The sequence below is a fragment of the Sphaerodactylus townsendi genome, linkage group LG06, assembly GCF_021028975.2.
Source record: "Sphaerodactylus townsendi isolate TG3544 linkage group LG06, MPM_Stown_v2.3, whole genome shotgun sequence".
In the NCBI taxonomy this organism is placed as follows: Eukaryota; Metazoa; Chordata; class Lepidosauria; order Squamata; family Sphaerodactylidae; genus Sphaerodactylus; species Sphaerodactylus townsendi.
Window position 1 is genome coordinate 86,268,633 of NC_059430.1, and position 26,628 is coordinate 86,295,260.

The 26,628-nt window shown below is 41.2% G+C and overlaps 1 protein-coding gene across 7 annotated transcripts in view; it reads left to right on the forward strand.

Moving 5' to 3' along the window:
* Positions 1-1,791: 1,791 nt before the first annotated feature.
* The window catches only part of SRPK2 (SRSF protein kinase 2), a 185,931-nt gene continuing 161,094 nt past the window's right edge, over positions 1,792-26,628 (forward strand). For 6 of the 7 annotated variants that reach the window (XM_048502382.1, XM_048502387.1, XM_048502388.1 and 3 more), the window contains exons 1-2: positions 1,792-1,930; positions 2,097-2,172. In XM_048502382.1, the coding sequence (XP_048358339.1) occupies positions 1,915-1,930; positions 2,097-2,172 (92 nt within the window). In that variant the 5' untranslated portion in view covers positions 1,792-1,914. The remainder of the gene's footprint in view (positions 1,931-2,096; positions 2,173-26,628) is intronic. The other variant, XM_048502386.1, reaches the window with a different exon arrangement.

Here is a 26,628-nt window from a genome sequence, read left to right on the forward strand (position 1 = left end):
AATCTGCAGTTGAAGTCTTATACTGGAAAAAGGATGTGTTGCTGAATAAATTGGATTAACTTTAATGGTGCTGTGTGCAAAACAGGTTTTCTAGTTGCAGTACCAAGTTTCTGGGACAAAGGAGAGAAAGAAAAAAAGGGATTCTCCTTTTGTGAATGTGAAAGGCAGAGTTGATCAAATCTCTCTGCTGCACTAAACAAAACACACTGGTCCCTTGTAAAGCAGGGAGGGAGAGGGTGGAGAAAAAGTGTCTGTCCTTCACAAAACTGGGGATTAATTAAAGTCATTGCTCTAGGTAAGACCTTGGGTAGTATTACCAAATGGGTGGAGAACCAACAGCCCTCATAAACAAAGTCCCATTTGAAGATCAGTCATCTTCAAGTTCTTTCTTTTTGATCACATAAGGCAAGGATTTCTCAGAACAGTTTAGGGTTGCAGCCAGGTGACAACAGACAGACCTCTTTATCATGCTGGATGGTCAGTCTTAATTCCCTGCTTAAAACACACACAGAGAATCCATCAACAGAGTAAATACTACACTAACAACATGGTATTCTTGGTCCACAGATGCTTATTCTGGAATAACCATCTTTATGGTGCCATGTTTATGTTTTTATGGTTTTATGTTGTACACCGCCCAGAGCCCTTCGGGGATGGGGCCGTATATTACAATAAATAAGTAAATAAGTAAACAAACAAACAATAATAATAATAATAATAATAATTAGGGCAGGGAAGACTCAACAGAATTCCAGCACTTCCACAAAGCTCACAGACATTGCCATCCTAAGCACAGTGACATTCTTCAGTGGACTCAGAAGGATGTACAAGTGCTTAGGGTGGCAAAATCATTGACCTTGAGCCAGTCATTTCTTTCAGGCTAGTTTACTTCATTGGGCTGTTGGGGGAACAAATGGAAAGGGGAGAACTTTGTACTGTAACACTGACTATCATGAACACCTTGTCAGAGAGGCGGGATAAAAATATAATAAATAGATAGGCAGAGTGATTGATTCAAGATACAACAAAAGTATCTTGTTTATTTTTGCATATTTATTAAGTGAAGACATACATTTATTTAATTTATTTATTTAAAACATTTATTATACACTTTGCAGAACTCCAAGTGGCTTGCAACATAAATAAAACAACCATTACAAAAACACATACAAGATCACAATTTAAAATCACCAATGAGGAATGCTAATAAATAAAAATGAAATTAGTCAAATGCAGCCCTAAATAAATCTGTCTTCAACTTCCTCCTCAAGATTGAAAGTTAGGGGGCCAGGCAAACCTACCCAGGGAGATTGTTCCATAGCCCTGCGGCTGCCGAAAAAAAAGCCTTCTCTTTTGTGCCCACCGAACAACCTTCTTTGAATGAGGGAACAGTCAGGAGGGCCTCTCCCTATAATCTTAATTCTTGGGTAGCACTACCTGCATCACTGAACGCTTTTCAAGGGTAGCCCCAGGTGGAGTGTATGGCAATAGTTCAGTCTAGATGTAACTAAGTATAGGCACTGTGTGATTGCCGAAATATTGGGATCAATTGCTGTAGTACTGGGTTTTACTTTAATATTACTTTGGGCTTCTTCATGCTGTAATTAAGCAAGGCTTGGTTGGCGGGGAGGAGGGGGGGGATCAAAAACTCTACAAACGAGGACTTGTCAGCAAGTGACCCCCGTCTCCTCCACCGGGACAGCCAAAGCCGGCCTCCCCCTTATCCTAGTTGCCTAGTTACCGCCCCTAGTATTCCAGCTCCTCCCCTCGCTGGGCCGGGAGGCAGTGCGCAGCCGCAGCCACTAACGGTGCCGTTGTGGCTCTAGGGTTCGTGCCCGGCGTTTGCTCTCGAAGCCGGCCGGGAGAGGCTTTGCGTGGCTTGACACGGAGGGCCACGACGAGGGCCCCGAAGGGATGAGCTCCCGGAAAGGTACTGCGGGCGGGGTGGCCGGCGACTAGGGCGGGCTGGGGTAGTGGCAGAGTCCGGCCAAGAGGGGAAGGATTGTCTGCTTCTTCCGAGCGTGAGGCACTGTGGTGCTCCGACCCCCGCCCGCCTGCCTTGGGTGACCCGCTTTCCCCGTCTCTTTCTCCTCCAGTGTTGGTCCTGCAGGCCCGAAGGCGCCGCGTCAAGAACCCGCCGGCGGTCGGCAGGAAAGGGAAGCACCACAAAAAGTGAGTCTGCCTGGGGGCGGGCGGCATCTGGGCTCCCCTTCCGCTGCTGGACGTGTCCCCCCTTCTCGCGCATTGCAGTTACGAGGGAGCCCCGAACGAAAACTTCCTTCGCGTGTTTCGGGAGGGAGAACCGGGGGGGGGGGGACCTCCGGAGTTTCTTCTCCTGCCACCCCCAACTAACTCCTGGCGCGTTCCTTGCCAGCGTTTATGCGTGTGGCGGTGAGCCTGCTTCTTGCTCGCTCTGATGAATTGAATAAACTATCCCCTCCCCTGTAAAAAATAGAACTTTTGTGGGATCTTGAAACGTTTACAAAAGAAGATGCGAACAAGAGCCCACTGTGTCACACACGCAGGGTCTCAAAGACTAAGGAGATCTTATTCCAGCATAAACTTTGTGGACTAGGATTCATTTGGTCCCCTATTGATGATGTGATTATGCTGGAATAGTCCATGGAAGGTTATGGTGGAATAAAAACGTGGCCTCTACAGGTGCCACAATGCTCCTATTTTTACTTTTCGGGAGGAGGGGGGTTTAAAATCTTGTTAGTCTTTAACCTTGCTCCCCTGTTACCAGTAGAAATAGGAGTCTGCCCCTTTCCCAGTAGGAATAGGAGTCTTGAGATTTTATTCAGGCATAAGATTTTGTGGACCAGTGCCACCTTTATTAGGTACATGCCATGCTTTTGTCAAAGTGGGTGCTAATTCATGAAAGTTAATGCTGGAATAAAATCTTGTTAAATTTTTAAGATCTCTCTTTAATTCAGCATGTTCATGTAGCTTTTCCATAGATATATCTGATACTGGTGCATACATCCTTTTTCTCCCACCACTCTTTTTCCAATATGTTTTTCTGCACCTTTTCCCTGCTCTTGCTGTCACTCTTCCCAAGTGTTAAGTATAATACAGCACCTCTTCATTGGAGATTTCATGCCCTTCTCTTGAGCTTCCTATATATGACATGTGACCATAACCCATTAGGCGTGGTATGCACTGTTCTCATCTTGGTTTTGTGACGCGCAGCTTGCCGCCTTTCAGCTTGTTAGTGTCTTGGCCTTGCATTATCCTTGTTCTCTGTCTCTAAGGATCAAGACTAGTGACAGTATTTACTTATTTTATTCTGAAAGCCACTCTGAAATAGGTCATTATTTTCATGGGGAAACAAGATGGAAAAAGAAAAACTTGTGGCTGAAAATGGAACTTCTTAGTTTCATTTTTTAAAATTGTATTGTGTATGTGTTTACTGCATAGTTTTATTCTGTACAACCCCTGATTTGGCTTTGACAGAAGTAACTTTTTATATCTATCAGAGAAGTTCCACTAATTATATGTTTTTCATTAGTACATCAATTGCAATACACATGTGACTGTAGCAGCCACATGTTCCGTATTGTGTACATCCTCTTTGGACCAATAATCCATCTTATATAGTGAAATCTTTCTAGTGAAGGCTAAACTGCATGTGATTTTTGGAATCTGTAATCATGTCTAATCACTGTGGCTCAGTAGTCCTAGGTTCAGTCCTAGGTTCAGTCCTTCAGTAGGTTCTAGGTTCAGTCCTTGGCATCTCTAGTTAAAAGGACCAGGTAGAAGGTGATGTGAAAGACTTGGATAGCTAAGGCTTTGGAGAGCTGCTCCAAGTTTGAGTAGACAGTGCTTACTTTGATTTACCAATGGTTTCACTCAGTATAAGACAGCTTCATGTATTTATGTGTTCAGTAAGTGATGTGAGTCTTCACCTCTCTTACAGTGTAGTTGTAGCTTTGCAATCTCAGTGAGAACCAGTGTTTTTTTCTCTGTTTATTTTCTCATTAGCTCCCACAAAGAAACCTTTTAAAGATGTATCACAGGCGCAGTCACTGCACCTGGTATATCTCTAATCTTTCCTGCTCTTTTGATATCTGATTCAGATACTCTTGTTGGCTCTTCTTAGCTGACTCTTCCCCCATGCACCGATAGCCTCTTTCTGGCTATTTTAGTATGTTCTGTTCCTTAATTTTTAAACCCATTGTCCACCTCATATGAAAAACAGCTGTTACCTTATATTTGGGTTCAATTTTTCATACTATTTTTCTCCTGATTTCATACTATTTATCTCCCTAAGGAAAGACTTCTGGGAGCACACTACTTATATCTTTTAGTTTTTCCCCTTTTTAGAAGGGCAATGGACTGCCTTTCTTTTGAGAAATGTTAAATATTAAAAAGATCCCTTTATAGAGGGCCTTCCTTTCCAGGAGGTGCTCTTAAAAATATTTAGTTTCCTATATCCCATATTCTGAAGTTGGGTTTAGAAGGTTTTTACTCTGCTTAGGTTCAGGTTAGAAAGCCGCAGCTCAATTATTATTGGGAGCTAGATGAAGCATGCATATTACTCTCATCCTGGCTGCACATCAGTTACTAGGTCCAGCTACGGTATTAACTATCATATACAAATCCCTTCGTGGCCCTGAAATGTGCAAGACTGGCTCTCCCACCATGCTCTGCCTTGACAGCATCACTTATCAGAGCAGGGTCTTCGGCAGGTACCAACTTGCAAATAGGCAAAAATCAACAATTGCCCAAACCCATGCCTTCTTCATTTTGGCCTCCACCTTGTGGAACAGCCTGCTTGAGATCAGGAAGGCTTCTGCTTTTCTGGGTTTCCACAAACGATGCAAAACTGAATTATTCAAGATAGCTTTTCTACACAGGCAGTAGACTTGCACTATACTAAATTATTTTAAATAACTGAGTTAAATGAATTACTAAATTACTTAGAAAAATTACTGAGATTTGTGATCCATACTACGGTGTTTAGCTTGTTGAAAATAGGATCCTACTATAGAATGTTGCATCCTTTAATGTCTCGTGTTAATACATGCTTTGCTTCAGCTCTGTTTTTAGATTTCTGGTTGTTTCTACAACGCTAATCCTGTTGCATGTTTATTGACTGTCCCATCCATCGATTGTATTGACTTACTCTGTGTAAACTCAGGGGCGTAACGAGGCAGCCCTGGGCAAACTGTAGCCCTGGGCAAAACCTGAGTTGGATGCCCCCCCCCCCCCATGGGCGGCCACTCCACCACGACCAAATTTTGTTTTGCACCAGGACATTGGTGCCTGCAGGGAGTGCACTTTTAGACATATCAGCACCAAAATTTCAGCCCCCCCTGAACCAAACTGCACCAAACATTGGGGGTGCCATCATGACAGTCTCCAGATGATACCCTGAAATTTTGGTGCTGATACATCCAAGAATGCCCTCCCTGCAAGAACATCCTGAAATTTGCCAAAGAATCTTTGTTCTGCATTGAGTTTTCTGCATTGCTGTCAATGGGGGTTTCAGGCTGGGGGGGGGGGCACATTTCTGAAGGCACAGTCTCAAAACTTTCAGGGTCTCATCAGGAGACTGCCCTAATGATACCCCCCAGGTTTGGTACAGTTTGGTTCAGGGGGACCAAAGTTATGGACCCTCAAAACTGTAGCCCCCATCTCCTATTAGCTCCCATTGGAAATAATGGGGGATAGGGGCACCCCCTTTGGGAGTCCATAACTTTGGACTGCCTGAACCAAACCTCACCAAACTTGGGGGGGGGGGGTAGCATAAGGACAGTCCCCTGATGATACGCTGAAATTTTGGTGCCGCTAGCCCAAAAACTGCACCCCCTGCAGGCCAGAAATGGAAAACCACTAAAATACCCCAAAACGAACTCAGCATTTTGATGCCCCCCACAAGGTAATGCCCTGGGCAGCTGCCCACCTTGCCCAATGGGCATTACGCCAGTGTGTAAACTGCCTTTTGTTCAGATCAGAAAGGTGGACTATTAAATAACATAAATAAAATAAATGAAAATGTATCTGATCTCACTGTAACTTTATGTCGTCATAAGATAAATTCTGCTGAATTTAGTTGGTTTTGTCTTTCTCTTAAACTGATGTTTAGTCAATTCATATTTACTTTAACATTTCTTAAAAAGTAGTTTGCCACTTACTAACTTGTTGGGTTCTTTAGATGGCTTACATGTAAATACATAAAAGCTCAGCTGAAATGTGTTCCGCAGGTTAGGAAAGGCAGCGCCCAGTCCAAAAGAAAGCCATCATGGTTAACAAGGGAGGTTGAGGAAATTATTAGGAAAAAAAAGATGTCTTTTAGAAAATGGAAGTCCAACTTAACTGATGAAGAATACCAGAGAGAACACAAATGGTGGCAAAAGAGAAGCAAGTTAGCTGTAAGGGAGGCAAAAAAGGATTATGAGGAACGCATGGCTGCGAACATCATGACCAGTAACAAACAGTTCTTCAAGTACATCAAAAGCAGGAAGCCAGCTAGGGAAGCGGTAGGCCCATTAGATGACGAAGAAACAAAAGGTGTGCTAAAAGATGACAGGGAGATTTCAGAGAAGCTGAATGAATTCTTTGCATCTGTCTTCACCCAAGAGGAGGTGAGGAAAATTCCTGCACCTGAACCAAGCTTCTTAGAGGCTTAACCGGTGAACTAGCTGGGATAGTGGTGGTAGACAAGGAAGAAGTTCTGTTACTATAAACACGTTACCAAACTCCTGGCCCAGATTGTACTAACCAAGAGTTCCTTAGCCTGGGCATGAAATTGCTGCTGTTCTCACTTAATAAGGCAACTTATCCCTTGAAATCAGGGTTCATCCCAGCAGACCGAAGATGGCCACACACCACAATCTTTAAGGAAGGATTCAATGGAAATTACAGGCCAGTCAGTTTGACATCTGTTCCTGGTAAATTAGTAGAATCTATTATTAAAGATAAAATTATTAAAAATGTAGAAAAGCAAGACCTGCTGGGGAAGAGTCAGCATGGCTTTTGCAGAGGCAAGTCCTGTCTTACAAACTTACTAGAGTTCTTTGAGGGTGTAAACAGGCATGTGGATAAGGGGGAACCAGTGGACATTGTCTACTTGGATTTCCAAAAGGCTTTTGACAAAGTTCCTCACCAGAGACTGGTTGAGAAAATCCCAATGAAGGAATAAGAGGGGAAGTCCTCCCATGGGATTAAAAAAACTGGTTATAAACAGGAAACAAAGGTGGAAACGGGAAATTCTCACAATGGAGATGTAGGAGTAATCCCCCAAGATCCGTATTGGGACCAACAATGCTCTTTAACTTATTCATAAATAACCTGAAGTAGGTGGGCAGTTTGGTGGCTAAAGCTTGCAGATGATACCAAATTATAAGTGGTGAGAACCACAAAGGATTGCTAAGAGCCCAAGCGGACCTTGATAAATGAAGGAGTGGGCTAAGAAATGCGTTGCAGTTCAATGTAGCAAATGCAAAGTGAGGGCACATAGGGGCAAAAAAATCCAAACTTCACATTAACATCGCTAAGTGTCAGTGCTATTAGTCACAGACCAGGAAAGGGATTTGGCTGCCTTAGTTGATAGTTCCAATGGGAATGTCAACTCAATGCATGGCAGCTGTGAAAAGGCAAACTGTATGCTGGGATAAATGAGGGAAAGGAGTTGATAGTAAACTGCAAGGATTGTCATGTTCTTTACATAAAGCACACAAGTGGTGCTGCACCGCACTTGGAGTACTGTGTTCAGTTCTGGTCACCACATCTCAAATGGATATAGAAGAGATAGAAAAAGTGCAGAGGAGGGCAACAAGGATGATTGAGGAATTGGAGCACCTTCCTTATGAGGAGACGCTGCAGCTTTGGGACTTTTTTTTTTTAGTTTGGAGAGGAGACGCCTGAGTGGGGGATATAATGGAAAGTCTATAACATTATGTATGGGTAGAAAATTGACAGAGAGAAATTTTTCTTCTCACAATACTAGAACTAGGGGCACCATTGAAAATGCTGGGGAAGAATTAGGACCAATAAAGGGAAACATTTATTCACGCAACGCTATTGGTGTTTGGAATATGCCACAGAGGTGCAGGATGGCCACCAACCTGGATAGCTTTAAAAGGGGCTTGGACAGATTTATGGAGGAGAAGTCGATTTATGGCTACCAATCTTGATCCTCCTTGATCTGAGATTGCAAATGCCTTAGCAGACCAGGTGCTCAGAAGCAGCAGCAGCAGAAGGCCATTGCTTTCACATCCTGCATGAGAGCTTCCAAAGTCAAATCTGGCTGGGCCGACTGGCGAAAGTAGCAGAGTGCTGGGCTAGATGGACTCTGGTCTGATCCAGCTGGCTTGTTCTTATGTTCTTATATCAGATATTGCTATGAAAATTCTCAGAACTAAAGGAACAGAACAGGGAAACAATATAGGAGCAGTAACAGGGAAGTAACAAATTTATGTGACATTCTGGGAAAATAGAAGTGCTTTGACTTGCTGCCTAAAGCTCAAAAAAATAAGTGTCAGGTGAATTCACAAGTGAAGTATCATTAAGAAATTGCCCAGTCTCTGGTAATTAACCTCCGTACCTTACTACTAACTGGATGGATTCCTAGCAGGTCATCTTTAAATATTTACTTAGGTGTTGTTCTTGATTTGGATTTTATTGGGTGTCAGCCTCATGTTCAGTCCTTTTCACTATTCAGTAATAATGCTAGTTAAAGATTTGTTTATTACTTGCAGAACAAAGAAAGCTATTATTAATTTACATGGGAGCTTCATCTCAGCCTAGGGGAAAATAGTGAAAATCAATACTGGTAGCCAGATGTTACACATCTTTCCAGAACATTTTGCTTTATACCAAGCACGGTCAATAAAGTTTAAACCAATGACCAAAAGAAATTTCCTTGCTGAATCTTTTTTCTTCATGACCTGTCATCTGTGTGCCCTGTCAGTTATCTCTTATACTGCCGTTCAGTATATGTTTCATTTAGAAACCATGGTTTTGTGCTACAGATCCTCTATCTTTCCATTGTGATTTTTTTCTCAGATGTTCACGCATTGGCTGAAAGATGATTGTTTTTGGTTTGTATTTGTTTGATTTTTGCTAGTGTGTGACTGTTGTATAACTGCATAAGGAATAACTTTTCACATTTGTTTGCATTCACTCAATACACATCCAGATTGTGCGAGTATAGTGTATGGGCAGAAGTGATGCTGCTGACAGCATTCTATAATCATTGATTGCTTTTTTTCTCTCTCTGTGGATCTTTGACCTTTTGTCCTGATTTTGTGTGTGTGAATTTTTGGATTGAAGGTAATAACGGTCCAGAATATCCCCGAGGATAAGGTGTGACAAAAATTTTAAATGCCCAATTTCACATATACACTAGTAGTTCATATAGTTTTGGTTAAGTTTGTCACATTCTGAAATAAATGTTCATTATTTATGAATAATATGCAGCGGCATGCTGTTTTATTTTAAAAGTCATGTCAAATTTTGTATTCCTATATCTGTTGTAGTTTTCTCAATGCTTTGCCCCACCATTAGGGTTCCTAGTACTTGTTCATTTTTATCCTTTTGGGGTTTCTTGTAGAGGAGAGACCTTATTACTAAATCAAGCCTTGTAATTTCTCTGTAGTGGTTGAAAGTTATAATTATAGTAATTTGTGGTGAAGTTCATGGTTCTTCCTTTTTGCAGTCCTGTGTCTGTGACTACAGCTTTCTAGCTGAGGCAAAATACTTCAGAGAATTTTGGGTGGTTACCTGGTTGACATCTACGGAGTAAGTTGAAGAGCATGCTGTTAAGTCTTCTACTGTGTGGTACCTTGTCCCAAAATGTTTTGAGGGCCCATGGAAATGGAGGACTATATTATGTTCATTGCATTTTTTTACCCCTTCACATGAGTTATGGGTAATACCTGTTGGGAGTATAATGAAAAGATTGAGATCTCTAATTTCTGATCATAATAGTGTGTGTTTTCCTTCCTTGTGTTTTTTGGGAGATGGAGGAGAAAGGGGCACAGGTTGTATTTTTGAGATTTTTAAAATAGATTTGACATTTTTTGTTCTTTTATCTGATGTGTGATGAGTGAAAAGTTACTTTTTATGTTAGTGCTAATTGCTGTTTAAATATGACTGGGAAAATAGAACTAATTGTAACATTTTTTGTGCTATTCAAGTTATTTTTCTTACCGTATATACTGGCGTATAAGACTACTTTTGAACCCTGGGAAATCATCTGTAAAGTCTGGGGTTGTCTTATAATGTATTGGTACTGAGCGGGTGGTACTGAGCTTCAGGGATCTGGAGCTTGTGCAGCGCTGCTGCTGCTGCTGCTGCTGCCCCACACACTGGGTTCAGTTCCTCACTCCTGAACACGAAACTTGCCCTACTCTAGCTTGGTCAGCTGCCTGCCTGCCTCCCTTGTTTTGCAAATTCCCAGCCTGCGTCAGCCACCACCTTTCGCTATGATCCCAGTGCATGCTTTGCATTTTTTGTGAGTCAGCCCTGTCGGCCCATGGGGACTGGCTACCCCGAAGTTGATGGAGGTGTTGAAAGACTTGGACGGAGGAGTACTCTGTGCCTGAAGAGCCCTCTTCTCCTTATTTCTGCAAAACCAGGGAACCAACGCATTTCAGCTCTTTAAAGGCGCAGGGAGGCTCCCCTTCCCACAATAATAACCCTGACTTTAACTTTCTTTCTGTCTCCCTCCCTAAGGATGGAGCCAAGTGGAGCCAACGTGGAGAGGGGGCTCCTGGTCTTCACTTTCCTTCTGCCTGGTCGGCCAAGTGCTCCTTCCCCAGCTCAACCTACACCCTCCAAAGTGGGTTTCTTTGCACATCCTTTTCCAGCATCCCAACTGGGCACACAGGTAGGCCCGACTTTTGTCCCCCGTCCTCTGGAGAACAAGCAGACTTTCAATCTACCCGGGCCAGCATTCCTCTCAGGTAGCCGGGAGTAGAGTTTTTTAGCAGCCGTTTCTCTGTGTAGTAGGGCACCCAAGTTCTCGCCTCCTTCCACACAAAGATCAGCCTAGAGACTTCCAAGGGTGCTGCAGGCTGTCATAAGCATTTGACGAAGTCTTATAATGAAAAGTATCCCTAAACTCCCTATTTTGTAACTGGAAAAGGGGTAAAATATCTTATACTCAGTCGCCTTGTATACCAGTATATAATGGTAAGGGTTCGCTTGCATCTGTTAAGGCAAGTTTTTGTTAAGTGTAGCCTTTGAATACTGTATTAGAAATACCTGCTTTGATTCTTGGGCTTTGGGGTTTTTGTATGCATTAAACACTTGTTGATTTACAATTCATTTTAAATGGATCCATTAAAAACATTGACAGTACTGTATAGACATGTTGGTGGCAATGAGGAAAAATTCAGTAGACCCATCCATGCCTTATTGTGCTTCCATCGAGTTAGTTGGACCTGTTCTAGGATAAGTAGTTGGTGAATTGCCCTCAAAATATATTCTTAATTTTTAAAATTGGAAGTGTAATGTGTAACATATCTTGTTTGGTGCAAACTAGGGCAAACATTCTTAAGTCTAGTGAGCCTGTCCTAATGTAGCATGGCAGTCTATTCAGTTGCATCCAGAAGTAGCAGCTTTACAATAGAAGCCATGTGAGCACATTTCTTTCTACTATATCTTTAAATATTCTTTTCTTTCTTGCTGGAGTTTTATTGCTGATTTTTGGGTAAAATGGTGTTCAGCTCTTTTACAATACATTTGAGAAATCTGACTATAATACTTGATTTTGAATTGCATGTATAATTATAACGTGAAGTCTCCAACTCACTGAACATAAAGTATTCTCTCTGTTGCATTTCCTCATTTTCCCTATTCCTCGCTTTGAGCACTGTACTGTACCTTTTATCATTCCACATTGGAAGAAAGGGATCTTTTCTTAATAACTGCAGCATTCCTGCAAATGCGCCCAAATAATCTAGATATTTTGGCAGAGTCTAGAATCAGTGATTTTCACCAGCTGTAACCAATTGACAAAAAGTTCATGTTAATGTAAGCCAGGATTTTAAATGACTAGTCAGGGCGTCACTGCTGATTTTGTGCTGTGCTTGCACTCAATGTCTTCCATATCACCAAGGTAGATAGAAATTAATTATTTTTTTTAAAAAATCAAAAACCAGATTTTTAAATAAATACTTTTGGAGGAAGAATCTATCTAAAGATAGTTTAAATAGTTTAAAAAAATTTAAAGATAAATTATGGTTCGAAAGTTGCTCCAAGTATGAAATAAGGATTACTCCTTTAATTAGGGTAACAGGATTTGTTTTCCGGATAGCTCAGGAGACTCCCCATCAAATTCTCTGAATTCCTACCAGCATGGCCAATTGGCCATGCTGACAGAGGCTGATGGGAATTGTAGTTCCTGAACATCTGGAGAGCCGCAGGTTCCCTACCCCTGGTGTAGCATGAGGCTTGGATTCTTGGCCTGGTGAATTTGTGGCAAGAGTATTGTGGTTGGCATGGGCAGCTGCCACTGTTCTGTTATTGAGCATATGACTTTCTGATACTTTAGGGTCTGCTAGTTATTTCAGGTGAGACGAAGGGGAAGTGTCCTGTGTGTGCTGATACCACAGGCCCCTCTTGTGTTAGAGCAGTGATATGAGGATATTCCTTGTCAGTTGATGTAATTTGATGTCTATTATGGAAGCAGTTAAGGGCATTGCTTGTGGATAACTATTACTTGTTTCAAGTGACTAGAATGTTTTAAATTAAAAAGCTGAAATAGACAGTCCTTGAAAAATTATTCAGTAGATTGTACCTCTTCTGGTATCCTGAGATGTACTTATTAACAGCTCAGTTTTTTTCACAGAACATTAAATTGAAATTAGCAGCATCAAGGTGTCTATTGAATTCTTTTTTTACTCAAAAACCTATAAAATAAACATTGGCTGGATTTTGATTTACAGTTGGCTTTCACCAGAGATGCTCAGAATATGATGCTTTCCTGCATCCTCCTTCCTGTCCCTGAAATATAGGAACAATGTGGGATGGTATAAGTTATGACCTGGGGGAGGAAAGGCTACATCTCAAAAGAAAATGTATGGAAAATGGGGTTCCTCCTTGCTGGAGCAGAAGTATCTTTTGTTTGTGCAAGAAAGCCTTTGAGTCCCAGGCAAAGTAATAATGTAATGACTGTTTTCATAAATTATAATTTGATGATTTATTCAGTAAATCTGATAGCAAGAAGCTATTCATGATTGCTGGTTTTTTAATAACAACCTTCCAGGATTGAAACTGATTTGCTTTTGAATGTCAGTGAAGAGAACATATTTGCATCTAGGGTTTATGTGCTGGAATTGTGTTCCTTTATGTGTGTGAAGTGCCATCAAGCTGCAGCTGACTTGCTGTGATTCTGTAGGGTTTTCAAGGCAAGAGACTAACAGAGGTGATTTTCTATTGTCTTCTCTGCATAGTGACCCTGTACTACTTTGGTGACCTCCCATCCAAATATTAACCAGGGTTGATCCTGCTTAGCTTTCGAGAACTGATGAGAGACATTGGGCTAGCCTGTGCCATTTAGCTGTGTTCTTTTAGCTGTTGAAAAAAAACAATCTCAGAATTCCATGATGTCATACTTTGTTGCAATTATAATTGTTTTATAATAGTTTATTAATTAAAAAAACTACATCAAGAAGATATTAACATATTAACATTCAGTATTGATATATTCAGTAAGCAATTTAAATGTAGTTTATGATTAATGATTAAAAAAACTCCCCTAAACCTCCACTAAAAACAATCTGGATTGGTTATCGAAAAAGTCTGATATTTTCATGTAGTTATCTTCCTGTTATATATTCCCATGGTTATATTTTTCTTGATATTTTCTGTTTGGTACATGTGATCATCTTTTATTTCTTAGGGCTTCTGAAACCTATTACCAGAGATCATTGAAATAATCAGTGCTAATATTGCTTGGAAGCCAAGTGCTTACTGTGAGGGAGTCACACTATTTAACAAGAAGCTGCTTTCCTTTTTTTACAAGAGCAGCCAAATGTGCAACCTAATCTACTCATGGGTTCACTGCTATTGTATGCACAGTCAATGATTCTGAAATGGCTGAAAAGCAAGGCCACGGTAAATATATAGTAGCAAAAGCAGCAGGCTTATCCATACAAGTCTACGTAGCAGATCATCTCTCCTATCCCACTCTGCCACAGAATCTTGCTGAATGACCCTGGGTCTATCACACACTCTCAGCCTATCCTACTTCACAGGGTTCTTGTGCGAATAGCATGGAAACAGGGAGAACCAAGTCAGCTGCTTTGGGTTCCCACTGGGGAGGGCATAAAGTAAATATATAAATATCTAAAGTTATTGATTGGTAGCATATGATATGTGGTTGCTGGACTGAAACTTGCTGAGCATGTCTGGAAAGAGAAAGACCAACCATACTCTTAATAGCTTTTTCAGCACATGATGAATTAAGTGAAAACTTGGATGAGAAAGAAAATTAGGCAGTTGTTACATTTTCAAGTTGATACATGCTTTTCTAAGAAAAAAAGGCTGAAATGAAGTGCACAGAATTTTCACCTTTTGTTGGTTGCACATCTTAAGTAATACTATTGATTAGCTGACACTTGTATGGACTTTCTTTACTGGCTTCTGGTTTCACATATCATGGAAAATGCAGCTAGCAAGAAGTTACTAATGGACTAGATTCCAGGAATACACAAAGCTGCTTTGTCAGACTACTAGTCTATCATGGTTGGTTTTGACTGGCTGCATCGCTGTGTGTTCTCAGGTTGAGATCTTTCACATAACCTACTGGCTGATCCCTTTAATTGGCGATGCCAGGGTTTGGGGACCCTCTTCATGCTAGCTGAGTTGTGGTCGCACCTCTGTTACTTGTTTCTACCAGGTCTTTTCCTGTCGGAGGAAGTCTTTCTCTGGCAACAGAAGACTTGGTGGACAAGAGAAAAAAATGGTAGATTCCAACCCTGTCCCTCTCAGAGCTCTGTGCTGAAGTCAGTGTAGCTATAAAATCTGGAGTTATTGGTGATGTTAAAAATAGTTCGATCATCCTTTTTGACAAATGTAATAAATAGTAGATGTGCTCCGTAAAATAAAGTAGTGTTAGGGGGATTTTTGTTTGAAATAATTTTTATTTCCTATTTACCTTTCTGTCATCTTTATTTGTTGCCATTTGGCTAAGTTAGTTTTGTTTGCTGCTGTGGGGTCTTTTTGCTGCATGATTACTTAATTTTTTAATATATTGCGTCTTCTTACATTTTTAGTATTTGTTCACTCTCTGGAATTCTTTCAGAGAAAAGGCAGTTTGTTAAGTAAGTGTTGCTTTCCAAACTGTGATGTTAATCTTCGTCATGCAGAACTGCTTACTTTTCTCTTACCTAATGACAGGCTTAGGAGGCCCATGCATGGAGTGGTAAGTTGCAGTACTGCAGTCAAAGCTATGATCACGACCTGAGTTCGATCCCAATGGAAGTGGGCTTCAGGTAGCTGACTCAAAGTTAATTCAGCCTTCTGTCCTTCTGAGGTCAGTAAAATGAGTATCTAGTGTCTCCAGTAATAACACCTGGGACCATTAAGCTCCAGCTAGTAAAACACAATAGTGCCAAAACACAACAGGGGATCCAATCATAAAGCAGGGTCAAAATTTAAAGAATTACCGTAACAACAATAAATAGGGGAAGGAAAAAAAAGAGGGAAAGGGGGGAGGAAGGTCAGCTAGACGGAAACCTTTGCTACCATCAACCATAGGCCCAGCAGAGCAACTCAGTCTTGACGAGAACTGCATGAATATAATGCTCTGTTGCTTCCCAAAAAGTACAGGCTCAGCAGAAGTATAAAAAGGCTATTCTGCCATTCCTTTACTTTACCCTCCCCCTTTTACAGAAAAGTTTGGCATGTCTTTTAGATTTAGGAATATTGATGTGGAATAAAACTGCTTAGAAAGGGTTTGGTTTATGATTTCCTCCAGTAGAAGGCCCCCTCACGGTGAGTAACCAATGGACCGTTCTCATCTCAAAACTTTTGGTAAGAGCTCCAGTTTTAGTATACCAAATACTTTACTTAAAGGTTGCATGTTTTGTTTGGGACAGAATAAAATACATCAGTGTTTAGTTGTTGAATTCAATAAGTTGATTTATGAATGTTCGTGCTGGTATTTAAAATGAGTGGAATATTTTTACCCTTTGATTGCAGCTGACCCAATATTAAAGCATATACCTTTTCTGTACTTTATTAAAATGTACAAGATTGAACAGAAATAAAGTTTTGATTTGATGTTTTTGATTATAATGATGATCAGAAATTTCATCATGTGTGGCACACACTGTCAAGTCAAAGCTGACTTATGGCAACCCCATCGCGTTTTCAAGGCAAGATAGGTTCAGAAGTGGTTTATCAGCCTCCACGTAGTTCTGAGAAAACTGTGACTGGCCCAAAGTCACCGAACAGGCTTCATGTGAAGGAATGGGAAATGGACTGGAGAGCAATCTTCTTTATGTAGCATTATTGACATTTTGAAAACATATTGTTTAATCTAAATGCTATCATTAGATATCGTATTTTTTAATCTTGTTTTGTTAAGACAGATGCCAAATTCTGGCCTGCTTTAGTCAAGATTGCAAGTCTCTTCTAGACTTTTAAGAATTTTTATCTTAGCCATGTTTTTGATCAGTGTCAAAATCTTTAGCAGATCATCCTTTTTTAAAAAATGGTTATCCTGTGATGTGAATTGGTCTGTTCAAAGAACTTTTTATATTTCATCTATCTTTTATCACCAGCATGCATAGACTGTATCTAACCTTGCTTCTGAAATATTAAGGAATTACTATGATTCCTTGAGCCTCTATAATACTATTTTTGTGATGGTTACTGGAAAATTATGGCTTTCCTAAAATATAGCAAAGCCAAATTGCTTTTGTATAGGATGATTCAATCATTTCCTTTGCTCCTTTTTAATTAATTAGCCAGTAAACATCCTGATTTACTATATATATTTTTCTTACCTTGGGCTTAGCTAGATGAGCAAGTGGAGATCTGTGATTGAATCTCCCATCTTTGCTTTTTGAAATTAATAGCAGGAAATTAATAAGGAGGAGATTTGAATTGGGGCTGCAGTGCTTCTGTTAATGCAGTCTTGTTTGATTGTATTGATAATAATTAAAGCTAACAAGATTTTTTGATATGCAGGATAGCTTTATTGGTCAGAGATTAAAAATTAAGATCCTCAAGTTAGATTGGGTAACCTTTTACATCTGTCTGACAGATTTAATTTTGCTGAGCATGCTACTGTTTGCATGATCCATTCTTGGAGTAGCCACTGAAATACTGAAAAAGGAAGGAGGTTTAAGATATACTTTTATATATGTAAAATATTTTTATCCATGGGTGTTTTGTGCTTTAACAGATTGTCAAGCATGAGTGCTTCAAGTATTGACATTATTTCAAGTTTTGAGATATGTATTGGGGTAAAATGGTAACTGAAACAATTTGGAGTGCATATTAATATGAAACATAATAAAAGAATAATCTAGACATTCAAGACACCCAGACATTCAAGACACTGTGGAAAATGGCTGAGGTTGGGTTTCATATTCAGCTGGTACAGGTAAACTGATAGAAAAAGTGAAAGCCAACTTGTAAAGTTTTTTCAGTTGACGTCCATATTGCTTAGGTTGGATTTCAGCATTTACCATAAATATGTAAAGATGTAGTTGGGTTTTTTGTTTTGCCTTGACATCTTTTAAACTTTGATTATTCACCTCAGCAAACTTTTCAAGGATTGTGCTTGTCTGACTTATATTTTGTTAGTATATTCAAGGTGGAATAAAACTTCCCAATATTATTAATTAATGTTGAGTAAGCAGATATTGAAGTATGGTTTAATAGGAATGTGCAAAAGAAAATCACAATTGGGTATAGGGTTAGGGTTGGATCCTAAACAGCTGTGGAAGAGAGTCTCAGTTTCACATACTACTTCACCAAGTGTGCAAAAGGAGGAATTGACACATATATCAGATAACCTAATGTGGCAGATCTGGTTTGGATCCTTAACAAGTTACAGACTACATTGGATGATGTTATACAATGATATTGGGAGATGTAACCCCTCCCCCCCAGGCTAATATAACAACACTTCAAGAAGTTGATAAGAAAACAAACAGGACTGAAAATATCTGTAATTTATATGTGAATTTCAGATTACTTTTTTTTATAGCTTGTCTGGGAAAAAACTTATCTTTGAATTTGAGTAAATTTTGAGAGAAATCACTAGGTGGCAGCATCTTAATTTGCTAGTCAATGAAAATGATGTTGAGTAGTAGTTGAATAAAATTAGGTAAAAACCTCTAAATTGGGATTCTAAATATGTGATGTCATTTTGAAGAGTCTAGTGAAGAAAAATGTTTAAGAAGCTTTAATTTACCCTCATTGCTAGTTGTATAAATAGATAATGGCTTTTTCAGGGGAAGTGGGTTAATTATCATGGGAAACCATGATACTGATAAACTTTGCAAGCACAGTCAAATTGATGTAAAACATCCCACTTTTAAATTGCCGTAAATTTTTATTTTATCTGTATAACATTGGATGGAAATTTATGGTTCATAAAGGGGTCTGCAAATAACAGTTTTGGCATGGCTTTTACTAGACTGCATATTCACATGTCCCCATGTATGTTCTTGTGGATTTAATGAAGGGACAAGTGGAAGGATGCCACTTCTGTAAAGCTTCTTTACCTGGTCATCTGGAATGAACATTATTTACTGCAGGTGACCATGTGAATGATTGAGGAGTGGTCTCTGTAGCATAAAATTATTTCAGACATTTTTATAGCAATTGAGAGCCAAATTTGAAGAATTTTTTTAACATTTTAGATTACTGGATATGAATAAAGATCTTGAAATATGCCTAGAGTAGAGTCTGTGTGCATGAATGTTATATTATAAAGTAATTCTGTATTAGACATTTTAAGCCTGTATCTCCTGTATTTTGCCTCAATCCACGGGATAGTTCCACTGGAGCACTGCTTATGGTGTGGTACTGAGACAGACTAGGATCTTGATGACACAAGTTTGAATATCCATGCTGACATGGATGTTTGCTGGGTGAACTTAGACGTGAGTTGCTCTCAGTGTAGCCTACCTATACAATGGAAGAGAGGAAATTGTTGTAAGCTGCTTTACGTTCCCATTAATGAGAAAATTGGGTATATATATCTCTAAATAAATTAATGAATGCTGCTTATAATTCATATTTTATTTTGGGTCTTTGTTTTATTCTGGTTGTGCTATTTCTGTTGTGCTAAGACTAGTTGTGGATAAAAGGGTGATAAGTCTTATGAAAATTCAGCACCAATAAAGTAATAGGAAAGGCTGTGGTTGTTTTATTGTTTGCATGTTGGCCTTTTAATGGAAGGCAAATATAGTGTGTTGTTCAATTGTGCTCTCATACAGATCATTTTTACAAATCTTAACTACTGTTGTCATACCAAGAACTTTACCTTTTTCCACAAAGAGATCTCAGGAGATGCTTGAATTAATCTGCCACATCTTCCTGGACCTTCTTTGTGGTGGAATGCTCCACTGGGGTCCATTGCCCCCTCCCTTCCAATTCTCTTTTAGCATTGAAGAATCTAATTTAAACGCTGGCTTCATCAAAACCATTATTGTCTGCACTGTTAAACACTGAACTTCGATAAAAAGTGTTTTTCAGTTGACTTGTAAAAGAGTTCTGGCCTGTTCATTCTCCCCCATCAGAAAATGCCATTCCCCAGTGTTACTGATAGTTTTTATGGACCTCTGTGTTTTCTCCCTAGTAGTCACACTGGTTGATGAGTATCAGTCAATGTCGTTATTTGGACTGTTTCTTGTATTGTTCCTCACCTGCGGCTGAGCAGTGGTTCCAGTGTAATGCCAAATGGCAATCTGGTGCTATGTGAATTACTTTTAGGCTCACCTGCTTTTTTTTAGGTTGCCAGCTGCCTGGAGGAAAAAATGCCCTGACTCTTTAATAGGGACATTTTGGTGGAACAGCATCACTGACCTGTGGGTACTGCCCTGCCTTGTCCTCTAAGATTCTAGGCACCAGTGGTCTCTGTTTAGCAACATACCGCTCTCCTGGCTTTTCTGCCATCAGAGAGGGTTTCTCCCCCTCTTTCAGCACACCACGACCATCACCTGACCTTTGAAGGAATTGTCTACCAGGAGGACCAGGGTTTGCAGCCCCATTCTTTATCTTGTCATTTCAATGTCGTACCTTATGCCTGCATCTTTTGCTACTTAGTATCTGAAAGGACAGCTTACTGTATTTGGGCACCACTGAGAGACTGACAGTTTACAAACCGATCCCCCCCCCCACCGCCCGCCCGCCCGCCAACGGCTGTTTTAAATTGCAAGTTTAAATGATGGAGGTCTAGGTGGTACAGTGAACTACCACCAACATTGTTAAATTATGAAACATCTATTAAAAAGAAAATATTGACACATATTTTCACTACAGTAACAAACTGAGCAAGGGGGCTTGAAAGGAAGGTACAACTTTAACTCAAAGTTGATCAGTTGATGGAAAATGATATAGCTTTATGTAGATCAAAGATTAATATGATGACCACTTCATGCCCAAACTAAATAATCCAACTAAAGAATCATATGGCAGCTCTAATACCTGTACGTAAAGTCTGCTTGTGGGGTTACACATCCCCACTACCTACCCTTAGGCACCTTGTGATGTCACAATATATTTAATCAATAAAGTGGTGGCTTGTAAGTAGCTGCTTGGACAAGGGGTTTAAGATAAGGAAGAGTTCACATAGTTAGAGTAGATACATGGAAAGGGGTAGGAAGATAAAAGGAAAAAAGGGGTGGGGAAAAGGACTCCTACAGCACCATGGCAATGCACTCAGTTCCCAGAGCACAAGAATCCTCGACAGTTCACAAAATAGTTCTGTCTTCTTTGATACATCCATAGGTAAAAGCTACTTATTTTGTTTGTTTCATAGAAGCATATTCTAGGGATAATAGACTCCAACTTTTGATAATTATCTTATCAGGTACTGGAAAAATTGTTTTGCGATATTGATCTAACAACCTTTCTTCAAGGCAACTGATCCTGTTTCTTCAAAAGTAGAAGATAGAGCTATTACGATTATTGCATATGTGAATGTTCACTATTTGAATGGTAGTTCATGCACCTTTGTTCATTAGCTGGGGGATATCCTATATATTTGATTCGGGTCCCACCTTTGGATGGTGCTGAAAGCAATATTTAGTCTTGGTTCTTGACTCCTTTTGTCTGTGAGCTACCTAGAGATCATCACTTTCTTTGTTTTTTACTATATTTTACTGGCTTATTCACATTTGTGATACGTATAGCATGTATTTTGGCTGTGCCTTTTAGGTAGCATGCCAATTTAAAATAAAGGCATTGGGGGTTTTTTTGGTGCTTTGTTCAGTTCTTGGGAAATCCAAGTCTCTCATCATGAATTGTTTGCTTGTATCTAGTAGTATGTGTTCAAAGGAGTTAGGAATAAATAAATTAGCAAAGCTGAAATAAATTAGTAAAACACGTTCAGCAACTGCTTGTTGCACTGAAAACCAATCAAAGGTTAATCAAAGGAGCTACACTGGTGAAAATAAGTTAATAGTCATCAGTAGTGGGGTTTAATAAGAATTTTGCTGGAATAGTTTCTCCAAAGGGAGAAACATTGTTCTCAGCAGTGATGTTCCATACCCTTTAATATTTAAGTGAGCAGGTCAAATAAGCAAAAAGCCTAGATACTTATGGGGATTTGCACTGTAGAATTGTTGTACTTATGCTTGGTATGACTTTGGCATCCCTTGATTTATGGTGCATTAGCATCAGGCCCTTCACTGTTTCCTGTGTTTCTAAGGATGCATCATGTCTACCCTATTGGAGTTAATATTAAGTCACTTTATTGTCTCTGCATGTAGCTGTGGCCGCAGTCACATTCATGTTATTCATTTTGCTGCAGACTTAAATAAACTTGTACATTCAAGGTTTAAGTCAAGTGGTAAATCAGAGAAAATCCTGTATTCAGCATAGTTCCTGTGCTGAGTTATCAAATGTTGATTGTATATAATAGCCTCTCTTATGTACAGACAAATGTGTAATAGCTGCAAATGTTGAGGTAATGGAAACTTGCCAAGTGAGAATTTCAGATGCCTGAAGTACTTTTTAGAAGTAACAGGTGGGGTTGAGGTTGGTTTGTATTGTACATAAGCTGGACTTCCACCTTAATTGTTGTTATTGCTTTCTTTCATCAGGGTAATGCAAACTCTGACTTTAACTGCCTGAATTGCTTTGATGCTTTATTTCAGTGGTGGCAAACTTATAGCATGGGTGCCAGAGGTGGCACTCAGAGCCCTCTCTGTGGGCATGCGCAAACAGAGTGCTCCCCCCCACACATCTAGGCTGGCCGGGGCCGCTGGGCTCAATAATTAGCATTAAACCTAAGACCTAGATTTGGGGAAGCAGTGTAGGTACCCCTGTTAAGCACTGTTAAACCCCACTGATTTTCATGCAAAGAATTAATGCGCGATCCTTTACCTGGGAGTAAGCTCGGTTGCTGGCAATGTGGCTTGCTTCTTAGTCAACTCTCCTAGGGTTGTGATTCACCCGTTGGAAGAGTTGCATGGTTGTTTCAAAGCAAAGCCACCAACTACCACCAAGCTTACTCCCGAGTAACGTACACCTTGGAGCCAACCGTTTTTTCTAAACTAAAACCTCAATATTCAAGTTAAATTGCTGTGTTGGCACTTTGCGATAAATAAGTGGATTTTGGCACTTTGCGATAAATAAGTGGATTTTTGCAATTTGGGCACTCAGTCTCGAAAAGGTTAGCTTTATTCCATGTTGGAAAATGTAACAGCAAATATGCTATATGCTTGGAAATATTAAAATACAGATGGCCAGTACCCAGGCCATGTGGGTATTGATGCAGTGCCGTAGAGCCTGTAACACAGAACTGTTCCGGCAGGTATGGTTGAGGTAACTACAGTTTTCTACCACCATGGCCTCACCTTTTCCATCTTTTTCACCTTTTGCCCTCCTGTATATGAGTGTATTTGTAAATATCTGCTGTCATAAGGTTTTAGCTTGGGCTTTACATGTCAGTTAAATTGTGATTTTATTGTATTCTTTATTATGGAATGTTGAAAGCCTCCCTAGACTATGAGGGGGAAGGCAGCATAAAAAACCAATAAAAATAAAATTGAATAAAAATAAAATAAACTGCATTTCTTAATGGACAGTGATTCACACTTACTTGATACCTTTCCTTCTCTTTTGGTTGAATACTTCTTTCATTTTGGCATTGTCTAAGTCTATATAATTGTGGATTTGAGTGCCAGGAAAGTGCATTTTGCTTGAAGGTGCTTTGGCACAGATGATTAAATATGTTTAGCACCTGATATAAAGTCCTTGGCACCTTCACAGCTGCGGCATCCTTGTAGGTACATCAGAGGCGTACCGGCGGAAAATGGCACTTGGGGCAAGACCTTATTTTTGCACACCCCACCCCCCGCCTCCCAGAAGCAGTTTATGATGCAACTTGACTGCTGTGCTCAATTTATTTCTCTGCAATCCAGGGGGCACTTAAACAGGGTTTTGAACCTTCCATGACATCACATAATAATATATCAGGAATAAATGGTTTTAATGCTTAGGAGATTTATTTGTACCTGAGAGGACAGTCTACATAGCACAAACTCCCTTTGGCAAAAAAGGGGTGGTTCTAAGAGAACACTTCTTAGCTTGCCTTGTCTAAAACATGTATTAGTCTGTGTCAATAATGATGGCTGCTCAAGCACTTCCCCATGATGGAGCCCAGGCACGATTTTAAGGTACCCCTTAAAAGGGCAGTGATGGAGGAAAAGGTAGCCACAGATTCAGGCTCAACTGTTGCTGCTGCCCCCGCCGGCTCCACTTCCATCAGTGGCCGTTTCAAACTTCCCCATAAAAGGGCAACAATGGAGGAAAAGGGAGCTGCAGAGGACCCACTTTGGCGACTCTTGGGGCTCCAGGCTTTTAGTGGAGTCAGGGGGAAAGATGGGGCCACAGTCCACCAGTCACCCCAGTCTGGGTCCTGCTCCATCCCGCCTGGCAGCCCTGCTGCTGGTGCGCCAGAAGGGGTGACTTGCATCGATGGTGCCTCCTGCGTCTTTAACATGGCACAGCACCACACACCCCTTTTGAGGGGGGCTGGCAGTGGCAAGTGGGGCTCTTCGGCTTCTTTGGCGCAGGCTGGCAGTGGCTGTGGAGGGTTTGCAGCTTCCGCCCGAGGGGTGGGGGGCGATTTGGCACCCCACCACGTGGTCAAATGAGTGGTGCCCGGGGGCATGTGACCCCCACATGTTCTTCTGGCAGGTACATCACTGGGGTACAGCACAGTGCTTAGGAGACCTCTTAATCTGGTTTACAGATTGCTCTTATAGTTTTAGCCATAATGGAGATGCTAAGTGGACTGAACTTTCGAAGGAACTTGGTTCATCTTAAATGAAATCTCTCCTTGTGTCAAACATGATGCTGATAATAAGTGAAGGGCATCTGTGAATTGAGCTGGCAGTTTTCAAGGTTTGAAGATTGCTGGGTTGATGGAAGAGAAGTCACAATGGGACTTTCACAAGCAAGCTGGAAAAATGGTGTCTTTGCCCTACCCTTCTAAGGCAGAGGTTTCTTGCATTTGTGATTAGGCTATTTTAATATTTGACATCGGAAAAATATTTTTGAATGGTTATCCCATTATCTAAATAATTAATTTAGAAGATCCATATATTTAATTCTCCGCTCCTCTATAGGAAACCTTCTGGGTGACCTTGGGCCAGTCACAGTTTTCTCAGAACTCTCTCAGCCCATGTCAAGGCACACTATGGCAAGCCACCTTCAGACATCTCTTGCCTTGAAAATCCATTTCCATTGTGGCTTAATGGTGTGGCTTAATGGTGTTCGCATGTACATACACAAAAGTTGATTCTCCATCCTGATATTTTGCTACCTAAGGAAATTGTTTCATCTAAACCAGGGGTAGGGAACCAATTGGCCATGCTGACAGGCTGATGGGAATTGTAGTTCCTGAACATCTGGAGAGCCGCAGGTTCCCTACCCCTGATCTAAACGAAGACAGTCTTTTCCATCTCCTTTTCATTCTAAAACCTGAGGCTAAGTCTCTTGACCTCTGGGGATAAGGGCAGTGCTCGATTTCTATGTCAAGCACACATCTTCCTCCTGGAAACATACCAAACTTTTTGTGTCCTGCTATGCTCCTAAGAAAAGACAACCTGTGCCATATCAGTTGCTGGCTATTCCAATCCAGAGATCTGCTACCATTTTAGCTGGTAAACCTCTGCCTTATAGCCCCATCCAAAGGGCGGTGTGTGTGTGTGTGTGTGTGTGTGTGTGTGTGTGTGTGTGTGTGTGTGAATGACTCAATGGAGCTAGTGTGAGTTCGTGCCAATGTGTTTGCCCACCTTACTAGCGCATTTGGCTAATGGGGTGGTGGGGTGGGCAACCTGGGAGGTGGGCAGGTTCTCCTGGAGGCGATCTCGGGCATCTTGGATTGGGTGATTTCCAACCTATACTCAGGGAGGCAGGACTAAATGATGTCACTTCCTGTAGAGTCTGGAATCCATCTTAGATCCCCAGTATTACTTCCTGCCTAGCAGGGAGCGCAGTGCTTGTGAGAGGGCTCCAAGCGACTTGTATTTCTCTACCTTATTTCTACCTTATTTCTACCTTATTTCTCTCAGCTTACTTCTATTCTCACGTGTGTTCTGTGTGTCTGTTTCTGTCGGCTCCTGTCCTCTTGTGAATCAGCCTGTCAGTTTGTGAATCAGCCTGCTTCAGTTTTTTTTTCCAACTGTCAGTTTTTCCACCTTTAAACGGGTCAGCCTTAAAATGGCCGCCCATGGAATCTTACCGCCGCTTCCTTTCACCCCCCCCCGGGCCTGAGTCTTTGGCAAGATCATGCAGAGGGCAATTTCGGGCAGCAAACTGGCAAGTACATCAGAAGAGCAACAGTCAGGAGTCCTTGGCTGGGAGGCTCTGGCCACTTCTTCTTCTGCTACACATCGGGCGTCGGCTTCGGCGCGCGCCTCGGGCGCCCTCGCGAGGAGATGGCGCGAGGCCGGAAAGAAGCCGAAAGCCCCTGCCGCTGCTAGGGGTCAAGGGCTTCAGAGCTCCTTCCCGTGGCTATGCCAAGGCGCAGGGAGCACCACGCTGCCCAGTCCGGGCCGCTGGAAGGTGTAGCCTCCGCGACTCCCCCCCCACGCCTCCCAATTTTTTGCGGTTAGCCACGCCAGCGGCGCGGTGGCGCTGGGAGCTGCCTGGGACTCCAGGAGCGAAATGGATGATCAAACGGGCCTCCCCGGCAGTCTCCTCATAGATCTTCGCGACTCAGGCAAGATCAGAGGGGTCTCCGTGGGGAGAGGGAAGTCCCCAGCGCTAACTCTGCTCCAACCCCTTTCAGACTCCTGCATCCTGGGCTAGCATGCCTGCTCCCCGAAGCTAATGAGTATGTTCTAGGGCTGCGGTAAATGAGGGAAGAGATCTCCTCCATGACAAGAAAAAGAAAGTAGACGCAGAGGGAGACGGCAGGTCCCGGGTTTCTAGGAGGGTGGTAGACGCAGACGCTCATCTTAGTTTCCTCTTCTT